The sequence below is a fragment of the Musca domestica genome, unplaced genomic scaffold, assembly GCF_030504385.1.
Source record: "Musca domestica strain aabys unplaced genomic scaffold, Musca_domestica.polishedcontigs.V.1.1 33, whole genome shotgun sequence".
Taxonomy (NCBI): Eukaryota; Metazoa; Arthropoda; class Insecta; order Diptera; family Muscidae; genus Musca; species Musca domestica.
The window spans coordinates 2,557,401-2,582,673 of NW_026712312.1; the positions used below are offsets into that span (position 1 = coordinate 2,557,401).

At 35.1% G+C, this 25,273-nt stretch overlaps 1 protein-coding gene across 1 annotated transcript; it reads left to right on the plus strand.

Moving 5' to 3' along the window:
- LOC131803749 (organic cation transporter protein-like) lies at nt 1–25,257 on the plus strand. The gene is made up of 9 exons (XM_059125399.1): nt 1–997; nt 18,468–18,914; nt 18,975–19,129; nt 19,204–19,375; nt 19,443–19,581; nt 22,468–22,615; nt 22,683–22,865; nt 24,817–25,001; nt 25,071–25,257. Exons 1-9 carry the CDS (start codon nt 888–890, stop codon nt 25,248–25,250), a joined length of 1,719 nt encoding a protein of 572 aa, XP_058981382.1. The 5' UTR covers nt 1–887; the 3' UTR covers nt 25,251–25,257.
- The last annotated feature ends 16 nt before the right edge of the window (nt 25,258–25,273 follow it).

Here is a 25,273-nt window from a genome sequence, read left to right on the forward strand (position 1 = left end):
AGTAAGCAAAACACATTCGGCGTGGTCGGTTGTTTGTCACGTCTGGAAGCCGGGATTTGAGTTTGTTGTGTTGCCTTCATAGACGTAACTTCCAAAGGAACGAACGAAAAAAAAAACTAAAACGAACAGGGAAAGTTATGTGAAGTAATTGTTGGAAGAAAAGAATAGCCTAGACAAAAAGGAGAATCAAAAAAAATTTCTCAAGTGTATGGGTGAAGAGTAAATTACAAAAAAAACGTGAAGGGATTTCAAAATTGGCAGGCTCCACTCCTCTGGAATAGGAAAGAAAATCAGTGGCTGTGAAATCGAAAAAAAAAATTGGAAAGAAAGAAAAAGTGAAAGTGCCCTGTGATACAAAGTAGACAATAAATAATTGGCGAATTGAATTTTAAATTCTTATTTCAAATACTTTGTTCTGTGTTCTTGAATGACACACAACCCTAAATGCCAGCGAACCGACAGACTCAGCAATCCAGTGAAAGTCCATTAATTTAACGGCTAACCCCCATCGTCTTTGCTTTTTTTTTTGTGATCCGCAACATTATTTTGTGTCTTAAGTAAATCGCACCGACCACTTGTCTTACTGACTGACTAACTAACTAACGATCGCGACTATATCACATTGTCGCCAATACAATAGAACTCTAAGTACAAAAGAAAATTGCGTGTGTGTCCCACTTGTTGTTGTTATTGCGTGTCGTCTTGGCGAACAACAAATAAATTGAGGAATCACTACTTATCCCATCCCCAGAGGTAGTTGGAGGTGGTGTCAGTTCCATTTCACGCAATTATTTCGTGGAAAAATCCAAAGTTCGGCCGTTGCTGCTGCTGCATTGACTGCCAACAACAATAGAAGTGGAGCCAGCGAACATTGTCTGCCGTTCAATATGACTCAGGATCAAGGTGAAAAATCAAAAGTCGTCATAAGTGAAGATACCTACAAAGAAATCATCACCAATGAACTGGAGCGCATCGGCACCGGAGGCATATTTGTGTGGTAATTATATAATTGTCATTTATATTATTATTTATGTTTTTTTTTTGAATTAAGAATAATTATCTCAATCTTATGTCACTTTGCGTAGTGCCTCTATTATGAAATGTCACAAAAGTTTATCTCCCGTTTTGCAGGGCAGTGCATTTGTTGGTGGCAATTTAGAATTGGAACATATGTTTCAAATTGCAACGGAATCAGAAGAAATATGTTACGTGGTTAGAAATCAAAATTTTTACATAAATGATATACATAAATACATATAAAATTTTTTTTAAATTTTATTAAATGAAAGCAAAAACAAGTAAAAAAAACATTAAGTTCGGCCGGGCCAAACTTTTAATACCCTCCACCTTAGGGTAAAAGAAACATTAAAAGAAATGTGGCAAAAACCATTAAAATGCCGATTATGGGGAGGTACCGTTATATGGGGGCTATACCAAAACGTGGACCTATAATTACAATGTTTCGCCACCGGAGCTGGAACCCATTATGACCCACAAATACCAATTTCCAGACAAATCAGTGAAAAAATGTGGCAGAAACCATCAAAATACCGAATATCAGGAGGTACCGTTATATGGGGACTATAACAGAACGTGGACCGATATATCTCATTTTCAATACCAACCATCCTAGACACAATGCAAATAGCTCTGCTAAATTTTGGCGCTCTACGTCAAATAATGTGGGCTGTATCGTGATTTCAACAGACAGACGGACAGACAGACGGACATCGTTAAATCGACTTAGAATTTTATGCTGATTATGAATATACATACTTTATGGGGTCTAAGACGAATTTTTAAGGATGTTACAAACGGAATGACAAAGTTAATATACCCTCCTTTCCAAGGTGGAGGGTATAAAAACTGCAACAAAGTCAAACGCCATAATTTTTACATTTTTTCAAATTTTATTGAATGAAAACAAAAATGTCGGAAATTGCATCAAATGTTAAAATAAGTTTAAATTTGTTCGAATTGGTCACCTTTGGCACCAGTTATCGCCTTCAAACGGCCAATGAAACCGTCACACGCTGCCAGAATGTTGCTATGCGGTATTTTGGTCCATTCCCGGCGAAGCGCCGGGGAAAACCAAATTCGGCAGTTCACCACTTTCAGCCAAGCGAAGCAACTCTTTAGCTCTTTTGAGTCAGTTTTCTGTTTTTTCTGTTGCGGTGTAAGTTCTTACACTTTTTGGAATTTCAATGGCTTTACCCCGAGCTCATTTCGCAATATTTACCGAATGCATTATTGCGATATGTTCAGCTCTCGAGCCATTTTTCGGCCACTGCGACGCAAGTTTCGATCAAGTCGCTTGTTTATGTTTCGAAACATTTCTGCTTATGTTGCTGTTTTCTTCCGTCCACCTCCTTGACGTCGGGCTACGCTATCAGTATCACGGTAACGAGCGATGTTACGAGACACAAAAGATTTATTCACATTTAAATGCTGGAGTGTTATAACCATAGCCACTTGTGGTTTTCCAGCCAAATATAAAAAAATCACACTATCACGCTTGAATTCCTTCACGAATAACTTTTTTTCTGGAAAATTCTCACCAAAATGATTTTGTATGCTTGTAAACAATACAATGAGCCGTCACTGGAATAATTTTAACAGCTGTCGAACGAGTGGCATATAAATGACAGCAGTCTGAAGTTGGTTGCAGTTTATCCATCTCACCCTGTATATTCTGAAAGTGATCATCGAGAGCTTTCTTTTGAACCGAGCCCAAATACCCTAAAAAAAGTAAATATTTTCAAAAATAAAAATTAGATCTCGTTAAAAATGGGTTACTTATGTTTTTGGACAGGGCTTTAAATAATCCTTAAATGAGGGTTACTATGTTTTACCAATTCTGAGATTTTTGTCAGTAAAATTGTCAAAGACACTATTGCTATACCTGTCTCACATTTTTAGCTTCACTTTTATAAAATCTTCGGTATAACTGAAATATAGGCGTGTAATTCACACTCAGTTAACGCTGTTCTTTGAGTCCAACAATTTTTAAATATTTGCACGAAATTCTTGTTATGGTGTCAATTGAATAATCCGCCGGAGGGTTCAGTGGCAACAAAGGTAACTGGTTTTTTATTTGTTATTAACAAAGACTGAATGTGCATTGTTTTCGTTTTTGAGAACAAGATAATAAAAAAAATAAAATTTCGCATTTCTTTGACAACTTTGCAATGACAAAATCCTAATAATTGATGTTTAAGAAACTGAAAATTGCTGCAAATTTAGTACCATTTAGTAGAGTGCGTACACCTTTCCAAGTCCACCTTCATAAACATACTTTCCAACCTTGATTCTCATATCAAATTTTAATTTTTACCTCTATCTTTGGTACAATAAAAATGTAAGGTATAGCTATTAGCGGATTCATTTTTTTTTTCTAATTCCAATTTTTATATCCTCCACCATAGTGTGGAGGGTATATTAAGTTTGTCATTCCGTTTATAAAACCTCAAAATATATATTTTAGACCCCACAAAGTATATATATATATATTCTTGATCAGCATAAAATTCTATAATGGGCTATGTAGACCCACGTATGGCCCCCAGATAACGATACTACCCTATATTCGACATTTTGATGAATTTAACGACATCATTCACGGAATTGTTTCATATTTCGTGTTTGCAGGTACCCCAATGTATGACAGAAACTTGTCTATACATGTCCAGGTTTTCGTATAGCCTCTGAATATCCGTACCTTCCGATATTTTTTTTATTTTGATGATTTTAGCGACTTTATTCACGGTAATGGATTAAAATTTCGTATTTGAAGTTTCAAATGAGAACTACAACCTGTGACAGAAAACTGTCGAAGCAGGTCTTCGTATAGCCCTTAAATATCGGTATCTACCTATATTTTTATATTCGGTATTTTGATGATTTTAGCTACATTATTCACCGGAATTATTAACATTCCGTATTTGTACTTCGTAATGGGTACTACAGCCAGTGACTGAAAATTGCTGATCCACGTCTTCCTATAGATCCCCAAAATAACGGTAACTCCCTATATTTTTAAGATTTAAACAGATTTTTTAATGAATTCTAATTTTTATTTTTTTTTTTTCGAAAATTACCAAATTCTTTCTTTCATTTTAAAATTGTGTAAAAATATCAAAAAAAAATGAATTGAAAAAAAAATAAAATAAAATTGAATAATTCTATCAGGAAGCGGGCATATCCTCAGTGTTGTATTTCTGTAATTTTACGTTCTTTTTCTACCCTGACTCTATCCATTCAAATAATACCAAATGGTACCATTTTAGAACATTTCGTAACCTTAAAGTTCGAATTCCCAAAAAAAACCCTTTGGCGCAGCTATCCTGTTATCCATCAGTGGCTGGCTTGTTAAAATGCAATATTGTGAAAATGCAGACATGGGTATGCTTATTTAAAATGACTTTACTTTTTTCATTTCACCTCATTTTCAAAATATTCAATTTTTAGTACATTTTACTACTTTTCGTACCTTTCTATTACGTATTTCCAAAACCTCAGCTATTTTTCAACCAATTATTTGGCAAAATGGCATTGACATTGATCGATCATGATAATTTTCAAAAATACTTGGCGTTGAGAATAAATATTGAATATTAAAATCAAATTTGCAACACATTAATTACCCCGAAAACTTATTAAAATTCCAAAATCGCAACCAACAAAACTGATTCAGCTTAACACAACGAACAGCAACACCAAGGTAATCACGTGTTGTTTTTTTACGAATAATTTCGATTTTTGTATTCCAAAAAAAGTGAAAAACAATCAAAACAAACCAAAATTGCGTTGCACACAAACAATTATGCGGAAATGGTTTTGTGTGTTTGTATATTCGAAACCTAAGGTGAATGAGCCAATACCAGCGGTAAACTATTGATTTTTTTTTCGCCCCATCTGAATGTGTAGAATGGAACGTGATTAGATCGTGAACAAATTGTTTGATGTACTCAGTGCGGTTGATAAGCGGGGGTCAAACGAAGCAAGTACATAATTTTGAATTAAAAATTCAAAAGACAAATAAACTAATAGATTTATTAGATGTAACCTATCTATACCACGCACACTGGCACATAATTAATTATTTACTTTCAATATTGAGTTATGGACCAGTTAAGATGAACTGTATATTTTCTTTTTAAGGGGGACTTGTACTTTGGATTGTTCACATGTTGCTGCCGTCTGTCCGATTGATTGACTGATTACATGTTATTTATGAATCGGGCGATCGTCTTCTTTAATAATCGGTCACTGGGTTTCGTTACAAAAGAGATAATGAATAAATGCGATTTAATTAGCTTCTGTTATAACTCCTACAACTGAAAGGAAACATAAAAAAAAGAGAACAAGTTAAAAAGCAGTAAGTTCGGCCGGGCCGAACTTTGAATACCCTCCACCATTTATAACGAAGTTGGAAATTTTCAATTTTCGATACGACGTGGACCTACATAGGTATTATTTGTCACAAGCCATTACCATATTCAAATTCGAAACTTGAAATAAATGGTGAATAATGAGCTAAAAACATTAAAATATCGTATATAGAGCGGCAGCGTTGTATCGGAGCTGTGCGAAGACCTGGACCTGCATAGACAATTTGCTGTCATAGGCTGTAGCATCAATTACGAACTTCAAATACAACATCTCAAACAATTTCGGTGGGTATTGTACCTAAACTCGTCAAAATACCGAATATAGGGAGGTACTGATATATGGGACCTATACGAACACCTACCTGCATAGACAATTTTCTGACGCAGACTGTAGTTCGTATCACGAACTCTAAATACGTTATTTTAAACAATTCCGATGAATAATGTCGCTAAAATCAACAAAATACCGAATATAGGGAGGTACCGTTATATGGGGACTATACGAAGACGTGGACCTGCACAGACAATTTTCTGTCATAGGCTGAAGTATCAATTTCGAACTTCAAATACAAAATTTGAAGCAATTCCTGTAAATAATGTCGCTAAAATCATCAAAAAACCGAATATAGGAAGGTACCGTTATATGGGGGCTATACGAAGACGTGGACCTACATGGTCCATTTTCAATACCATAAGTCCTGCAGACATAATACACATTTGAGTAAAATTTTATCAACCTACTTCATTTCGTTCGGAAGCTAGAGTGATTTCCACAGACGGATAGACGGACAGACGGACGAACATTGCTAAATCGACATAGAATTTTATGTGGGGTCTAAAATGTATATTTCGAGGTGTTACAAACGGACTAACAAACTTGGTGGAGGGTATATGTATAAAAATGTCGGAAATACCATCAAATTTTAGAATAAGTTTAGATTTATTCGAATTGGTCACCTTTGCCACATTTTGGCCTTCAAACTGCCAATGAAACCGTCACACGCTGCCCGAATGTTGCTCTGCAATATTTTGGTCCATTCCCGGCGACGCGCTTGCTTGAGGTAATCGACACTTTGGTATTTTCTTAGTGCCAACCTTGTTTTCCAAAATACTCCAGTCACAATAGTCCAACGGATTGGTATCCGGATTGCGCTGGAAATGAAACGAGAAACCTCATTTTGTAACCATTCTTGGGTGTTGCGTGCTGATTGCGATGGTGCTGAGTCCAACTGGAATGTCGAAGGTCTGGGGCCAAAATGATTGCATCTCAAAGCTTTAATACACCCTCCAGAATATTTTCGCGATAATATTCGGCATTTATTCTGATGCCACGGTCGATTAATACGAGCGGAGAGCGACCATCGGCTGTTATGGCGGCCCACACCATTACCATGGTCGGCGCTTGAGTTCCGGTGGCCAACCGAAGGTGCACATTTTCAGCTGATCTCTTTGGCAAGTAAACACGATAATTTTGTTTTTTTTTTACAAACTGCTGGACAATGAATGTTTTCTCATTGGAGAAAATAAAATTCGGCATCGGAGAAAAAAATTCTTTAGCTCTTTTGAGTCTCTTTTCTTTCTGTTGCGGTGTAAGTCCTTGCACTTTTTGGAATTTCAATGGCTTTACCCCGAGCTCATTTCGCAATATTTGCCGATATGTTCAGCTCACGAGCCATTTTTTCGGCCACTGCAACGCGGGTTTCGATCAAGTCGCTTCTTTACTTTTTTCTTATTGCTGTTTTCTTCCGTCCACCTCCTTGACGTCGGGCTACGCTACCAGTATCACGGTAACGAGCGATGTTACGAGACACAAAAGATTTATTCACATTTAAATGCTGGAGTGTTATAACCATAGCCACTTGTGGTTTCCAGCCAAATATAAAGAAATCACACTATCACGCTTGAATTCAATCACGAATAATTTTTTTTCTGGAAAATTCTCACCAAAATTCTATTGTACGCTTGTAAACAATATAATGAGCTGTCACTGGAATAATTTTAGCAGCTGTCGGACGAGTGGCTTAGAAATGACAGGAGTCTGAAGTTGGTTGCAGTTTTTTCATCTCACCCTGTATACAAAAGGACTTCTGGAAATTCGAAATTTAAGGTTACGATAAGTTCTAAAATGCTACCATTTAGTGTTATGTGAACGGGTAGAACCAGGGTACAATAAGAACGTAAAACTACAGAAATGAATCCCTAAGGGTAGGAATTTTTATTTTTATTTTCATATTTGCCTGACTTAAGTCATCGGCTGGCTTCTTCGTAGAGGAAGAAAGGAGTTTTAGGTTGACTTAGTTCGGAAATGGCCCTAGGCTCCTTTGTTAATTTCCGAAGAAGCCAGCCCATGACTGAAGCCAGCGAAATAAGCGCTTTATGTATTCCCACCTTAAGGCTAAACCCGCTTCCTGTCAGAATTATTCAAAAATATTTGCAACAAATTGTTTTAATTATTTTTTGAATATTTTCCTAAAATTTAAAAAGAGTTGAACAACAAAACTGGTTAATGCCTTTAATGGTACTAAATTTGGTATTGGGTGAAAAAATATATATTTTTTATCAATAATAGGCAATCTTATATCGTCGCTTGTCGATTATATTGTCCAATTTAATTTTTTTCTTAAAAAATATTTTTTTTTAATTGCACTCGAATTTTGGTCAAAGAAATGCGAAATTTTATTTTTATTTTTTCTCCAAAAAAAAAAAAAAAAAAAAAATAAAAAAAACAAATCCACATTCAGCCTTTGTTAATAACAAATAAAAAAACCAGTTACCTTTGTTGCCACTGAACCCTCAGGTGGATTATTCAATTGACATCAAAACAAGAATTTCGTGCAAATATTTGAAATTGTTTGACTCAAAAAACACCGTTTGCTGAGTGTGAACTACACGCTTACATTTCAATGACGCCGAAGAGGTTATAAAAGTATAGTTAAAAATACGAGACACGTATAGAAGCGTATTGTAAGCTTACATCGGGAGGTATTCAAAATAGGACCCATTTTTACATTTTTTCAAATATTCGTATTAAGATTCCTGTGAATTAATGATTTCAAAGAACATATGGCCTATTGCAGAACTCCAAGGATGGCAATGTTTTTATTATGATAATCGATTTTCCTTTTAAGATATCAAAAAAAAAAAAAAATTGCAAAACTAGTAGTTTTTGCAGGTTCTGCAACAGAGCAATAGTGTCTTTGACAATTTTACTGACATAAATCCAAGAATTGGTAAAACATAGAAACCCTCTTTTAAGGATTATTTAATGCCCTTTTGTTCAAAAACTCCATTAACCCATTTCGTTCCGAGATCTAATTTTTATACCCTAAACCACAAGGTGGTCAGGGTATTATGTCTTTTTGCATTTGTTTGTAACAGGCAAAAGGAAACGACCCATAGTTCCTTTTGATGATCTGCATAGAATCACATTATGAGTCGACTTATGCATGCCCGTTCGTCTTTCCGCCCGCCTGTCCATGTATTTTTGTAAATAAAGTACAGTTCGCATTAATTACCCGATCCAGATGAAATTTTGCACAAATCATTTGTTTGGCCCAAGGACGAACCCTATTGAAATTGGAGATAATCGGTCAAAATTTAGATATAACTTCCATATATATCTTCGTCCGATTTGCCTTTTATTGTGCACCAAATGTGTAATATCAGCCCGAATAGTATGGAATTTTGCACATACAACCAAATTAGGTCTGAAAATAAGTATGCCAAATTTGGTGAAGATCGGTTCAGATATAGCTATAGCTTCAATATATATTGTTTATCCGATTTATTTTAGTCCTCCGCAGCTGTAATATACACTCTGTAACAACAATATTTGGGGAAATATATCAAATACAGCTCAGAAATACCTTTGCTAAATTTGATTTAGATCGGTTCAGATTTGGATATAGCTCCCATATACAACTTCGTCCGATTTACTTTTATTGTGCACCAAACGTCTAATATTTTCCCAAATGGGATGGGATTTAGCACATACGACAGAATTGAGTCAAGAAGCTAGTATATTAAATTTGGTGAAGATCGGTTCAGATATAGCTATAGCGCCCATATATATTGTTCATCCGATTTGTTATATTTGTTATCCACAGCCGTAATATGCACTCCGTAACAACGATACTCAGGGAAATATATCAAATACAGCTCAGAAATATATTTGCCAAATTTTATCGAGTTCGGTTCAGATTTGGATGTAGCTCCCATATATATTTTTAACCGATTTCAAATTAATTGTGCATCAAATAGGCAATACCAGTCCGATTTTAAAAGATACAAATGCTTCGGCATATTTAGTCCTTTGAACTTTAAATTATACTTATAATCATAGCATGTACGATTAAATTCTCCCATAAAAAACGTTATGCGGAGCTCTACTAAATTAGCAAAGTGGTGTAGGGTATCATAAAGTCGGCCCCGCCCGACTTTAAGATTTCTTTACTTTTTATTTGATGCAGTTTTATCCTGCACTCTCATTGTCAGTGATTCTCATTCAGAATTTTAGCGCATTCCAATACAAAGTATTAATTTATTTGTACATTTTAATATCCTTTTATTACGAATTTCTAAAACCCCAGCTATTTTTCAACCAATTATTTGGCAAAATGACATTGACATTGATCGGTCATAATAATTTTTAAAAATACTTTGCGTTGAGAATAAATATTGAATATTATGTATTTGTCAAATTTGCAACACATTAATTACCCCGAAAACTTATTAAAATTCCAAAATCGCTACCAACAAAACTGATTCAGCTTAACACACCGAACAGCAACACCAAGGTAATCACGTGTTGCTTTTTTACGAATAATTTCGATTTTTGTATTCCAAAAAAAGGTAAAAAAAACAATCAAAACAAAACAAAATTGAGTTGCACACAAACAATTATGCGGAAATGGTTTTGGGTGAGTACTCGTATATTCGGCACCTAAGGTGAATGAGCCAATACCACCGGTAAACTATTGATTTTTTTTTCGCCCCATCTGAATGTGTAGTATGGAACGTGATTAGATCGTGAACAAATTGTTTGATGTACTCTGTGCGGTTGATAAGCGAGGGTCAATCGAAGCAAGTACATAATTTTGAATTAAAAATTAAAAAATATATAAATTTATTACATGTAACCTATCTATTCCACGCACACTGGCACATAATTAATTATTCACTTTCAATATTGAGTTATGGACCAGTTAAGATGAACTGCATATTTTTATGAAAGGGGGACTTGCACTTTGGATTGTTCACATGTTGCTGCCGTCTGTCCGATTGATTGACTGATTACATGTTATTTATGAATCGGGCGATCGTCTTCTATAATAATCGGTCACTGGGTTTCGTTACAAAAAAGATAATGAATAAATACAATTTAATTAGCTTCTGTTATTACTCCTACAACTGAAAGGAAACATAAAAAAAGAGAACAAGTTAAAAAGCAGTAAGTTCGGTTGGGCCGAACTTTGAATACCCTCCACCATTTAAAACGAAGTTGGAAATTTTCAATTTTCGATACGACGTGGACCTACATAGGCATTGTTTGTCATAAGCCATTACCATATTCAAATTCGAAACTTGAAATAAATGGTGAATAATGTAGCTAAAAACATTAAAATATCGTAAATAGAGCGGCACCGTTATATCGGAGCTGTGCGAAGACCTGGACCTGCATAGACAATTTTCTGTCATAGGCTGTAGCATCAATTACGAACTTCAAATACAACATCTTAAACAATTTCGGTGGGTATTGTACCTAAACTCGAAAAATACCGAATATAAGGATGTACTGATATATGGGACCTATACGAAGACCTACCTGCATAGACAATTTTCTGACGCAGACTGTAGTTCGTATCATGAACTCTAAATACGTTATTTTAAACAATTCCGATGAATAATGTCGCTAAAACCACCAAAATACCTAATATAGGGAGGTACCGTTATATGGGGACTATACGAAGACGTGGACCTGCACAGACAATTTTCGGTCATAGGCTGAAGTATCAAATACAAAATTTGAAACAATTCCTGTAAATAATGTCGCTAAAATCATCAAAATACCGAATAAAGGAAGGTACCGTTATATGGGGACTATACGAAGACGTGGACCTACATGGCCCATTTTAAATACCATAAGTCCTGCAGACATAATACACATTTGAGTAAAATTTTATCAACCAACTTCATTTCGTTCGGAAGCTAGAGTGATTTCCACAGACGGATAGACGGACGGGCATTGCTAAATCGACATAGAATTTTATGCTGATCATGAATATATATACTCTGTGGGGTCTAAAATGTATATTTCGAGGTGTTACAAACGGAATAACAAACTTGGTGGAGGGTTTGTGTAAAAATGTCGGAAATACCATCAAATTTTAGAATAAGTTTAGATTTGTTCGAATTGGTCACCTTTGGCACGAATTATGGCCTTCAAACGGCCAATGAAACCGTCACACGCTGCCCGAATGTTGCTCTGCGGTATTTTGGTCCATTCCCGGCGAAGCGCTTGCTTGAGGTGATCGACACTTTGGTATTTTTAGTGCCAATCTTGCTTTCTAAAATACTCCAGTCACAATAGTCCAACGTATTGGTATTCGGAGATTATGGTGGCCATTGTGCGCTGGAAATGAAGCGCGGAGCCTCATTTTGTAACCATTGTTGGGTGGCGCTTGCTTAGTGCGATGGTTCTGAGTCCTGTTGGAATGTCCAAGGTTTGCGGCCAAAATGTTTGTGTGCCCAAGGTGTATTAACCCTCCAGAATATTTTCGCGATAATATTCGCCATTTATTCTGATGACACGGTCGATTAATACGAGCGAAGAGCGACCATCGGCTGTTATGGCGGCCCACACCATCACCATGGTCGGCGCTTCAGTTCTGGTGGCCAACCGAAGGTATACATTTTCAGCTGACCTCTTTGGTAAGTAAACACGATCAGTTTGTTTGTTTACAAACTGCTGGACGACAACGAATGTTTTCTCATCGGAGAAAACCAAATTCGGCAGGTCACCACTTTCGGTCAAGCGAAGCTCTTTTGAGTCTATTTTCTTTCTGTTGCGGTGTAAGTCCTTGCACTTTTTGGAATTTCAATGGCTTTACCCCGATCTCATTTTTTCAATGTTAGCCGAATGTAATATTTCGATATGTCCAGATCACAAGCCATTTTTTGATGTTGCTGTTTTCTTCCGTCCACTTCCTTGACGTCGAGCTACGCTGCCAGTATCACAGTAACAAACAATGGTACGAGACATAAAAGATTTATTCACATTTTAATGCTGGAGTGCTCTAACGATAGCCATTTGTGGTTTTCCAGCCAAATGTAAAGAAATCACACTATCACTTGAATTCCATCACGAATAATTTGGAAAATTCTCACCAAAATGCTTTTGTACCCTTGTAAACAATATAAAAAGCTGTCACTGGAATAATTTTAACAGCTGTTGGGCGAGTGGCTTCCAAATGACATCAGTCTGAAGTTGGTTGCAGTTTTTTCATCTCACCCTGAATATACCTAAAATGCATTGAACTCAAGGAATTTTAACTTGAATATTTTCAAAAAATTTAATAATTGGTGGTAGTTCCCCTTTCAACCATGTGTCAAACACGTTTTAATAAAAGTTGAAAGCCTTAAATAAAATATGAAACTGAAATATGTATCAATTTTTCGATTAAACATTTGAATTATTGCTTGACTTTGACCTTGTTACATTAAAACTTTATGTAATTCCCCCCAGTCAAAAAGTTTTTCAACAAAAAATCTCGCAAACGCAATTTAATGTTTGCTGATCGATTGGACATGCTATCTCGTTTTGAAGTGGACACACATACATTTTAATTGCATTCGCTTTAGAATTTCAAATCCAATTATCTAAACGAAGTTAAACAAATCGAATTTGCATAAAATATTACTTTTTGAATCATAATGAAAATAATCTATGTAAGAATGTTTGTTAAGAAACAATTACAAATAAATTAATATAATTAAAATTGGAAATTATTTTCGTTTCTTTGTTTGGAACATAAATAGCTTATCGTTTGAAATTCTAAATCAATAATTTACATAATTTATGTAAAATATGTATAACTGTATATTATGTTATACAAGCAAATATAGAGAATACAGAAAATGCTTTATTAACTGCCATAATTCTTCGTAAAAGAGCAAAGGAGCCTATGGTCTAAATTGAACTAAGTCAACCTACAACTCCTTTTTTTTTGTGAAGACGACAGCCCTTTACTTCGTTCTTTTACGCAGGAGCCAACCGATGACAGTCAAACAACCCAAAAATGTGTCCCCCACAAAAGGTACAAAATGTTGTATAATAACCACCCTGATAAAATGTAAAATCAGCGCCCTACTTGTTTTTAACCTTGACACACCTCAAACAAACTAGAATATACACGGTACTTTTAGTAATTTTTTGAAAATCTTTTCCTTTTCAGAACTCTTTTTAAATTCCTATTGATCTTGTTCAATTTTCTTTCTAATCCTTCTTTCTTCATTGTGACGTCATTAATCTTCTCTTTCGAACAGCGGAGCTGACCTTTTAATACTATCCACCATTTGAAAGGAATTATAAAAATTTCAAAAGATTCCAGAAAATATCGCTTAAATGAAAACCGTCATATGGGGCCTATACGAAGACGTCGACCTGAATAGACCATTTTCTGGCTTAAGTTGTAGCACTAATTACGAACTTCAAATACGAATTTTGAAAGAGTTCCGGCAAAATGTCTAAAATCATTAAAATACCGTATAAAGGGAGGTACCCTTACATGGGGCTATACGAAGACATGGATCTTCATACGATTTTTTTCTCAAAGGCTCTAGTACCCATTACCAATTTTAAATACGAAATTTGAAAACATTTCGGGCAATAATTTCTCTAAAGTCATAAAAATACCGAGTATTTAGAGGTGCCGATATATGTGGGCTATACGAAGACATGGACATAGGTTGTAGTATCCATTACGAACTTTAAATACGAAATTTGAAGCAATTCCTTATACCCTTATGTGGGGGCTATACGAAAACTTGGACCGACATGGCCCATTTACGAACTTAACCTGCCTACTGGAATGCATGATCTTTCAGAAGATCACCAATGTAAGTAAACACTTATATTAACTTTGTCATTTCGTTTGTAACTCCTCCAAATATTCATAATAGACCCTACAAAGTATATATATTCTGGATCAGCGTAAAATTCTAAGACGATCTAGCGATGATCGTCTCTCCGTCCGTCTGTCTCTTGTAATCACTCTATCTTTCGAACCAATTGAGATAGAAGGCTAAAATCTTGCACACATGTTTATTTTTCCAATAGGCAGATTAAGTTTGTAAATGGGCCATGTAGATCCACGTTTTCATATAGCCCCCATATAACGGTACCTCCCGATATTCGGTATTTTGATGATTTTAAGAACATTATTCACCGGAATTGTTTCAAATTTGGTATTTGAAGTTCGAAATTGATATTACAGCCTAAGACAGAAAATTGTCTGTGCAGGTTCACGTCTTCGTATAGCCTCCATATAACGACACTTCCCGATATTCGGTATTTTCATGATTTTAGCGGCATTATTCTCCGGAATTGTTTCAAATTTGGTAGTTGAAGTGAGTAATGGATACTACAGCCTAAGACAAAAAATTGTCTGTGCAGGCCCACGTCTTTGTATAGCCCCCATATAACGGAACCTCCCAATATTCGGTATTCTGACGATTTTCACCGGAATTGTTTCAAATTACGTATTTAGAGTTCGAAATGGGAGCTACAGTCTCTGGTAGAAAATTGGCTATGCAGGTGCAGGTCTCCGTATAGGCCCCATATATCTTTACCTCTGTATATTCGACATTTTGACGATTTTAGGTACAATACCCACCGAAATTGTTTGAGATGTCGTATTTGAAGTTAGTAATGGATTCTACTGCCTGAGACAGAAATTTGTCTATGCTGGTCCAGGTCTTCGCACACAGCTCCGATATAACGGTACCGCCCTGTATTCGATATTTTGATGATTTTAGCTACATTATTCACCGTTTATTTCAAGTTTCGAATTTGAATTTGGTAATGACTTATGGCAAACAATGCCTATGTAGGTCCACGTCGTATAGACACCAATATAACGGCTATATTCGGTATTTTTAAAAATTTTAGCAGAATTTTTAAGGATTTTTTTTTTGAAAATTTTCGAATTCGTTCCATATGCTGGAGGGTATTCAAAGTTCGGCCCGGCTGACCTTACTGCTTTTTAACTTTTTTTTATACAACATTTTTCGCCGTTTTTGCATTCTATTTTGATTGTGTATGTGTACATAAAGAGACATCAGCTGAGCTACATTTATTCCCTAATAAGAGTGTATATAAACACGCAAGATTAATCCACTGGATCTAATAAACCCTTCTTAATTCTAGCATAGTAAAATTTTATCTAGTAAAAAGTGCTAAAAATTAACGATATAATTGTCTGTTGTCCTCAGTTGGAATACACTTAATTTAATGTATATGTACAAGGTTTTATACTTTCTAAAACCTTTATTTAAATTAAAATCCGCCTTCTAAGGTTTAAATCATATCTCTATATAGTAAAATATTAAATAACCACTTTAGTTGTCCTTTTGATAGTTTTTCAATATTCCACTATATCTACTCCAAAAAAAATATTGGTCTAAACAAGTTTAAGTAATTAGTCTACAGAATTGTATGCATGTGGCTCTACATGTACATTTCTGTGCGAATGCAACATTGAACTTGTACGCCAGTTACAATATTCACTTGCTTCAAATATGTGTGCGTTTTTGTGTTGATTTTACATTGCATGTCAGCAGTGAATTTATTTCGGGGAAATGGGAAAATGTATTCAACAAACACAGCAAATTAGTGTTACTTAATTTTCCTTATTCTTGACATTCGGAAGAATTTTTTAATTGTTCTCCCAATTAAGATGCTTTGATTTTGTAATTATAATGCAATTGACAAAAAGAAAAACATTCGCAATGACAGATTTTCTGTTAGTAAATTCATGGAGGTAATAGGTAAGTAACGCTCATAACTAAAGAAATTCTATACTGTGTAAACAATATATGATAGAATTAAGAAGGTAGATAAATGCAATCATATGTTTAAATTTTTTTTCAAAATTATTAATTTGAAAACATCTCATTGTCAAAATGTATATTTATAAATCCATTGAATACTCACGATTCAGAGATGGAAACTTGTGTTTTGTGCAGTGACATTTGACAAGGTAAATTACAGTAAATTCAGAGATGGACGTAACTAAATGATTAATTCTACTATGCAATATGTTATACCCTAAACAGGGTAAAGCAGAAATTTCGGCCGGGCCGAACTTTGAATACCCTCCACCATTTTTAACGAATTCGAAAATTTTCAAAAAATAAAATCCTTAAAAAATTCTGTTAAAATTTTAAAAATACCGAATATAGCCGTTATATTGGGGTCTATACGTCGTGGGCCCACATAGGCATTGTTTGTCTTAAGCCATTGCCATATTCAAATTCGAAACATGAAATAAACGGTGAATAATGAAACTAAAATCATCAAAATATATAGGGAGGTATCGTTATATCGGACCTGTGCGAAAATCTGGACCAGCATAGACAATTTTCTGTCACAGGCTGTAGCATCCATTACGAACTTCAAATACGACAAATAATTTCGGTGGGTTTTGTACCTAAACTCGTCAAAATACCGAATATAGGGAGGTACTGATATATGAGCCCTATACGAAGACCTGGACCTGCATAGACAATTTTCTCTCACAGACTGTAGTTCCCATAACGAACTCTAAATACGTAATTTCAAACAATTCTGGTGAATAAAATCATCAAAATACCAAATATTGGGAGGTGCCGTTATATGGGGGCTATACAAAGACGTGGACCTGCACAAACAATTTTCTGTCTTAGGCTGTAGTATCCATTTCGAACTTCAAATACCAAATTTAAAACAATTCCGGTGAATAATGTCGCTAAAATCATCAAAATACCGAATATCGGGAGGTACCGTTATATGGGGGCTATATAAAGAGGTGAACCTGCACAGATAATTTTCTGTCTTAGGCTGTAGTATCCATTTCGAACTTCAAACACCAAAATTTGAAACAATTCCGGTGAATAATGTCGCTAAAATCATCAAAATCCCGAATATCGAGAGGTACTGTTATATGGGGGCTATATGAAAACGTGGACTTACATGGCCCATTTACGAACTTAACCTGCCTACTTGAAAAATAAACATGTGTGCAAAATTTTAGCCTTCTATCTCAATTCGTTCGAAAGATAGATGATCACAACAGACAGACAGACGGACATCGCTAATTCGACTTAGAATTTTACGCTGATCAAGAATATATATACTTTGTTGGGTCTGACATGAGTATTTCGAGGAGTTACAAACGGAATGATAAAGTTAATATATGGAGGGTATATTAAGTATGGTGGAGGGTATAAAAAAAACTGCAGCTGCTCTCATTTCTCAGCCACTCGTCCGACAGCTGTAAAAAATATTCCAGTGACAGCTCATTATATTGTTTAGAAGCGTACAAAAGCATTTTGGTGAGAATTTTCCAGAAAAAAAGTTATTCGTGATGTAATTCAAGCGTGATAGTGTGATTTCTCCGTTTGAAGGCCATAAGTCGTGCCAAAGGTGACCAATTCGAACAAATCTAAACTTATTCTAAATTTTGATGCTATTTCCGACATTTTTTGCTTTCATTCAAAAAAATTAAAAAAAAACTGTGGCTTTTGACTTTGTTGCAGTTTTTTCGTGTCACCCTGTATGTTAATACTATACTATAAAACTTTGGGTGAAATAGATAAAGCGCATATTTGGCTGGCTTAAGTCATCGGCTGGCTTCTTTGTAGATGAACAAAGGTTTTTTAGGTTGACTTAGTTCGATTTTGGCAGTAGGCTCCTTTGTTCATTTCCGAAGAAGCCAGCCAGATAAGTGCTTTATTTATTCCCACTTTTTTTTTGCTTTGCCAAAGAAATCTGTGAACTCCCCATAGTAATTATGAAATATTTATTTCTTCGATTTTCAGGTCATTATTTTTCCTTTGCGTTCTGCCCAACATCCTCAATGGCTTCCATGTTAATTCCTATACAATGTTGGGCTATCTGCCCGAAGATCAGTGGTGTGAAGTGGACGACTTACAGTCAGCCAATTGGACAGAGGAGCAAAAACGTAGCATTGTCCACAGAGATCTCGACAGCAAAGGCTGTACCATTTGGGATTGGGATTACAGAGAGCTGAGTAAGATGTCCTATGATGAGGCCTACAATTATACAGCGGCAATGTCGGAAATTAGCTTACCCACTGAGATTCCGTGTAAGGCCAAGGGCTCATATGCCTACTCATCGCCGGATGGTACCTTTGTGGCCGATTGGGATTTGGTGTGTGAAAAGGCCATACAAAGGACATCGGCCCAGGTATTTGTGTCGCTGGGTAAATTCTTTGGTTCTTTTTCGTTTGGCATGATTTCGGATAGGTAAGTTTACAAAAAGAGAAGGAAGCTGATGTTTATTTTGATTTGTCTCAATTACCTTAGATTTGGCCGTAAGACAGCATTCACACTGGGCGCTGTGTTTTTCATGTTGTCCAGCATCTTTTGTACATTCTCACCATGGTATTCATTGTTTTTGGTTGGTCGCTTTGGTTTGGGCTCTGCATCATCGGGTTTATTTTATGCTGCCTATGCCATGTGTTTGTATTGATTTTAGTAATTATTTTTAAGGGAAATTCTTAAATATTAAAATAAAATTAATTGATTTTTTCAGTGATTGAAAATATTTGCCTGAAACATCGTTCCTGGATGTCATTGGCCTTTTCGGGCTCCTATCCCATTGGCATGATGTTAATGGCCTTGGCCTCATATTTGATAGAGGAACACTGGAGATATTTACAATTATCCCTGACGGTACCGGCCATGTTGCTGATATTGAATTGCTAGTAAGTTTTGAAAATTTTAATTTATTAAAGTAAATAATTTAATTGATTTCCATGCAATTACTTTCAGTTTAATGAAGGAATCACCCCGCTGGCTACTGACACAAAAACGTTACGATCGCGCCTATAAGATTGTATTCAAACAGCCAAGTCATTATGAAATCAAGAAGCCGGCCATTGATTCTACAATTCTCAGCGATAAGAAAATCGTAAGATTTTTGATTATTTGGTTGAATTATTTTGCAAAATAACAAAAAAAAAACAAAAAGGGAGAAAATCAAAGTAGGACTGACACGACTTAGTAATACCTTACAAGTATTTTAGGAGCTGGAAAAATTTGAATTCAAAAAACAAATCGCAATGTTAGTGATCTGAATTTTTATACCATGTCTGTCTGTCTGTCTGGCTGGTGCGCACAATAACTCTCGGAGGGAGTATCCGATTTGATCCAAACTTGGTACATCGTAATATTATTGTCAAACTTAGATAGAGTTCTGAGATGGTCAAAGTCCACTCCTTCTGGTACTTCCCCCACAAAAGGATCAAAAGAAAAAGGAAGACAAAAAATAATCCGATTTTGCTCCAACTTTGCAAATCCTAATATTTGCATCGGTGCTAGATCAGATGCGAAAATGAACACTATGGGTCCACTCCATCAGGTACCTCCCCCACAAAGGGCCAACATTTTGAATAATTACAACTTTTATAATATGTGATGTAAGTGTCCGATTATTCTAAAATTACACACATCACAATATTTTTATTAGCCCAATGTCTGGTGTGAAGATGGAATATATCGGTCCACTTCTTCTGATACCTCTCCCACATAAGGTCGAAATTTTAAATATCCATTAACCTTATAGAGCTTGAAATTAAAATCTGATTCCATTTAGACTTGGCACTTCTGAAAATTTTCATCAAATTTTATAAAAACGGAAGAGATCGGACCATTCCTTGAGGTACATCCTCCACAAAGGTTCAAAGTTTTGAATAATCAAAAATATTATGGAATCCGAAGTAAACTTTAGGTTCTCTTTATATTTCACTCATTCCATTCTTTCTACTAACAAAAGATCTCTTATGAAGATGGGATATATCGGATCGGACCAGTTCTTCTGGTATCTCCCCCACAAAGAGTCAAAGTTTTGAATAACAAAAACGATTATAAAATCCGAAATAAGCATTCGGATCTCTTCAAATTCCACACAACACAATGTTTTTATTAACCCAAAGCCTGGTGTGAACATGGGATGTATTGGTCTACTCCCACTGGTACCTCCCCCATAAAGGGTCAAAATTTTGAATAACCAAAACGATTGTAAAATCCGAAATAAGCCTCCGGTTCCTTAATATTGCACACGTCCCATTATTTCTACTAACACAAGATCTGCTGTGAAGATGGGATATATAGGTACACTCCTTTTCATACCTACCCCACAAAGGGTCAAAATTTTGCATAACCAAAACGATTGTAAAATCCGAAATAAGCCTCCGGTTCCTTTAATATGTCACACATCACATTATTTCTACTAACAAAAAATCTGCTGTGAAGATGAGATATATCGGTCCACTCCTTCTGGTACTTCCCTCACAAGCGGTCAAAATTTTGAACATCCATGAAGCTTATAAAACGCGAAACTTACAACCGATTCCATTCAGACTTGGTACATCTCAATATTTACAACAACACAAGATCTGTGATAAATATGGTAGTAATATTTACAACAACAGAAGATCTGTTATACAGATGGTAGAGATTGGACCAATTCTTCTGGTACCTTCCCCACATAGGGTTCTAGGTTTTTGAAAAACAAAACGCCCAAAGAAAGTGTATTAAGCATCAAACTCTCTTCAAATTTCACACATCCAAATATTTTTACTAACGCAAGATCTGCTGTGAATGAATATATCTGTGAACCACTTCTGATACAAAGCAACCACAAAGGGTCACAATGTTCAATACTTTTATCGGTCATAACTTGCGAAACAAGTCGGCGATTGTTTAAAACTTTCTATATCGAAACATTTCTCTGAAATCTGAAATGAATCTGTAATTTATCGAAATTTGTGATTTTCGATTCGATGTTCGATGTTCGATTTCCTTAAAATATTGCATATACCAATGTTTTTATCTGTATTATATGAAGTATGACAATGGAATAATTTAGTCCGCTATATATGTTGTCTCATGCATGATTCCACATTTTCCAAAACTGGCACATATAATGTATAGGAAATAGTCGACCAAATCTGACACGTTGTAATATTTATATAAGTTTTAGTTCATGTACGAATTGTTTATTATTAGCCAACTGCTTCGGAACCTCCCCCATAAAGGGTCAACAGTGTGAATAATCATCACTCAAGGCTGGGGGTATAAATCTGTCGGCAAGACCGACTAATACAGTTTTACTTGTTTTTTTTTTTTTTTTTTTTTTTATTTTGATAATAATTTTTGAAAATCATTTCTGCAATGATTTGAAATTTTGTTTAATTCATGACGTTTATGTATCAAACACTTTAAAAGACTTGTTTAATCTAGATTATGACTTCATGGGTTAACTGGGTTCAAAAATGTCAATCTAGGCTAAATGCCCGACCGAAATTCAATTTTTTGGATTTTAATAGATTTGATAATGAAAAGTAAGCTAGCAATATAGGGCAATTATAATATTTATAAAATCTTCGAGATTATAATTGCGCATCAAAACAAAAAAAAAAAACGGTAATTAATTTGAGTTTAAAACAATACAATTAAAAAAATGAAAAGAAAAATGATCACAATGGGTGATATTTTAATGGCAAATACGCCAATACGTATTATATATTCTGATTTAAATTATAAAACAATAACCGGATTTGATTTGGGAAAAATAAAATTGTATTCTGGTAATTAAAATTGCGGTTCAAATTTCTTCTAGAATCAAAGCTATGCTACTTTATAAGTCCTTTTTATGTCTCAACCTCTGTCGACGGGTATTGATTTGTCTATTGACTAGAACTTTTATCTAAGTGTTATATAAATTGTTTAAAATTACTTACTCTAACTTCTTTATTATTTATTAAAAATAATTATTCCTATATTCATTATTCAGGAAGAACCAACTATTTCCAAATGGCAACAATTGCGGGAGGGTCCTTTGAAACACATCATTGAACTTTTTGCCACCTCTAAGGTTCGCAAATTGATATTCACTTCGTATTTCATGTTCTGTGTTACCTCGTTGTCCTACTACGTTACGGGTAAGGATGAATTATTTACTGATTACTTAAAAATATTTTACATTTTTCATATATGTATCCTTTATAGCTTTGAATGCCGCCAACATGGATGTTAGTCGTCATTTATATGTTGCCATCACCGGTCTCGTTGATTTGCCATCTTTGCTTTTGCCTGTGATTATGTTACGTTACAGCGGTCGTAGGATTACGACAATGTCTTTGTTCTTTTTAACCGGCATTGCTTTGATCATGGTGATGGTTGTTCCACAGGGTAAGTTGAAATGGTTGTTAATTAAAATATAATATTTGAAAATACATAAGGAAACCCTACCCGAAATGGGAGTAAAGTAGAGCCACAATACGACATCAGCACTTAGCCTGATATCATTGCGTCTGAATGTGACAATTTTCCCTTACCGGGATAGAACAAAGACAAACAAATAAATTCAAAGCATACTCTGAGGCGTATGTGTAATGAGCATCTAGTAATGGTGTTGCCAGACCACATTTGTCATATTTGTTATGAACCATGCATGAAAGCAGAAATGGATAGGAATCACGGTAGAAGAATTCCAATTTTGGAATTGAAAATCTTGAATGAAAAATTATTTAAATTTGTAAAAATTGTTGAAAAATGCATTTCATAATAACCTCCGATTGGCGTAGTATTGGAAAACATATACAAATCTACCTATTTCTAAAGAAATATTAAAAATTTGTTGACATATCAATGTTTCCAGGTATTGATACATCTACCTATATTGTTCTACCATGATAGGAATATTTTGAAAAGTTTCTTTAAAAAAAAGTAAAATACTATCAGTCGGTTTTGCCGACAGATTTATACCCTAGCCTTGAGTTATGATTTTTCAAAATGTTTACCCTATATGGGGGAGATTCCGGAGCAGTTGGTTAATATTGACCAATTCATACCTGACCTAAGACTGATATAAATATTACAACAACAGAAAATTTTTAAATATGCGTGATGTAACAGATATAGCTGACCGAAGTATTCCATTTTCATACTTCATCTAGTACAGATAAAAATATTGGTATGTGCAAAATTTGCAGGAAATCGAAAACTTATATCCAATTTTATGCGAAATTATAAATTTCGATAAAGCACATATTTATATCAGATTTCTGGTTATATTATATATAGCCGGAATCTTATTTCGCATTTTATGATCTTTTTTGTTATTCAAATTTTTGACCTTTGTGGGGGAGGTACCAGAAGGAATGGTTCGATCTATACCATCTTCATAACAGATCTTGTGTTGATATAACTATAGAGATGTGCCAAGTCTGCATGGAATTGGATGTTATTTTAGCCTTTTATGAGCTTCATGAGTATTCAAAATTGTGACCCTTTTGTGGAAGAGGTACCAAAAGGAGTGGACCGATATATTCTATCTTCACACCAGACCTTGGATTAGTAAAAATATTGTGAAGACAATCGGACATTTACATCACATTTTATAAGAGTAATAATTATTCCAAATTTTGACCCTTTATGGGGGAGGTACTTGATGGAGTTGACCTACATTGCACCTGACCTAGTGCTGATGCAAATATTAGGATTTGCAAAGTTGGAACAATATCGGATTATCCCTTCTCTTTCTGTGCAGAAAATTATTTTCTTTGAAAATATTGACATTTTGTGGGGATGGTACAAGAAGGAGTAAACCGATATTGCCCATCTCCGAAGTTGATCTAAGTTTGACAATAATATTACGATGTACCAAGTTTGGATCATATCGGATACTCCCAGACAGACAGACGGACGGACATCGCTTGATCGAATCCTGAAACGGATCTGGACTTTTCGATGAGGCACGTTTTAGTCGTATCAAATGATATATATCCTCTTTAGCCATATGGCTGAGGGTATAATAAGCCTCAGAATTTCAACAAAAAACGTTGCTTTTATATCAAACCTATAGTGAGTAGAGACATTGTGCCGAAGTATATGATATTTGTGTAAATGCAAAACAAAAAAATAATAATTTTATAAATGATCCGTTCCAGAATATAATGATAACCGATATTCCTTTTATGATATCGAAGAAAATCGCAAAAATAGTAGATTCCAAGTAGATTCTTTCTCATACCAAAATGTTGAAAAATCTTCAAATCTGTCAAGTAGAAAATTGTAAAATTGTTAGATATTCATATTTCAATTTTTTTTATAAATACCAAATCTTTTTTATCTTTTTTAGAAAGCACCGTATGGATTGTGGCCTTTGCTATGTTGGGTCGTTTTGGAATAAGTGCCACATACTCGGTAGTTACGTTATACACGGCTGAGTTATATCCAACAGAAATTCGTGGCTCAGCTTTGGGTACATGTTCAACATGGGCTCATGTCGGTTCCATTTCGGCACCCTATGCTGTTGATTTATTGGTAAGACTTTTGAAAATAAAAACACCTTCGAAAACATCCCTTCTAAATTCTGTATAAACTATTTTTTAGGGTCCCCTGGGTTGGTATATACCCACAACAATATGTGGTTGCTGCGTTCTAGTAGCTGGCCTGCTAACTCTGACATTACCAGAAACTGGTACTGGTAAACTTGTTGATCGTGTCGAGGAGGTGCCATCTGAATCGAATACAGATGCTGAATGTGATGAAGTAAATAAAACAAAAAATTAATGATAAACGCTGGATAAGAACCA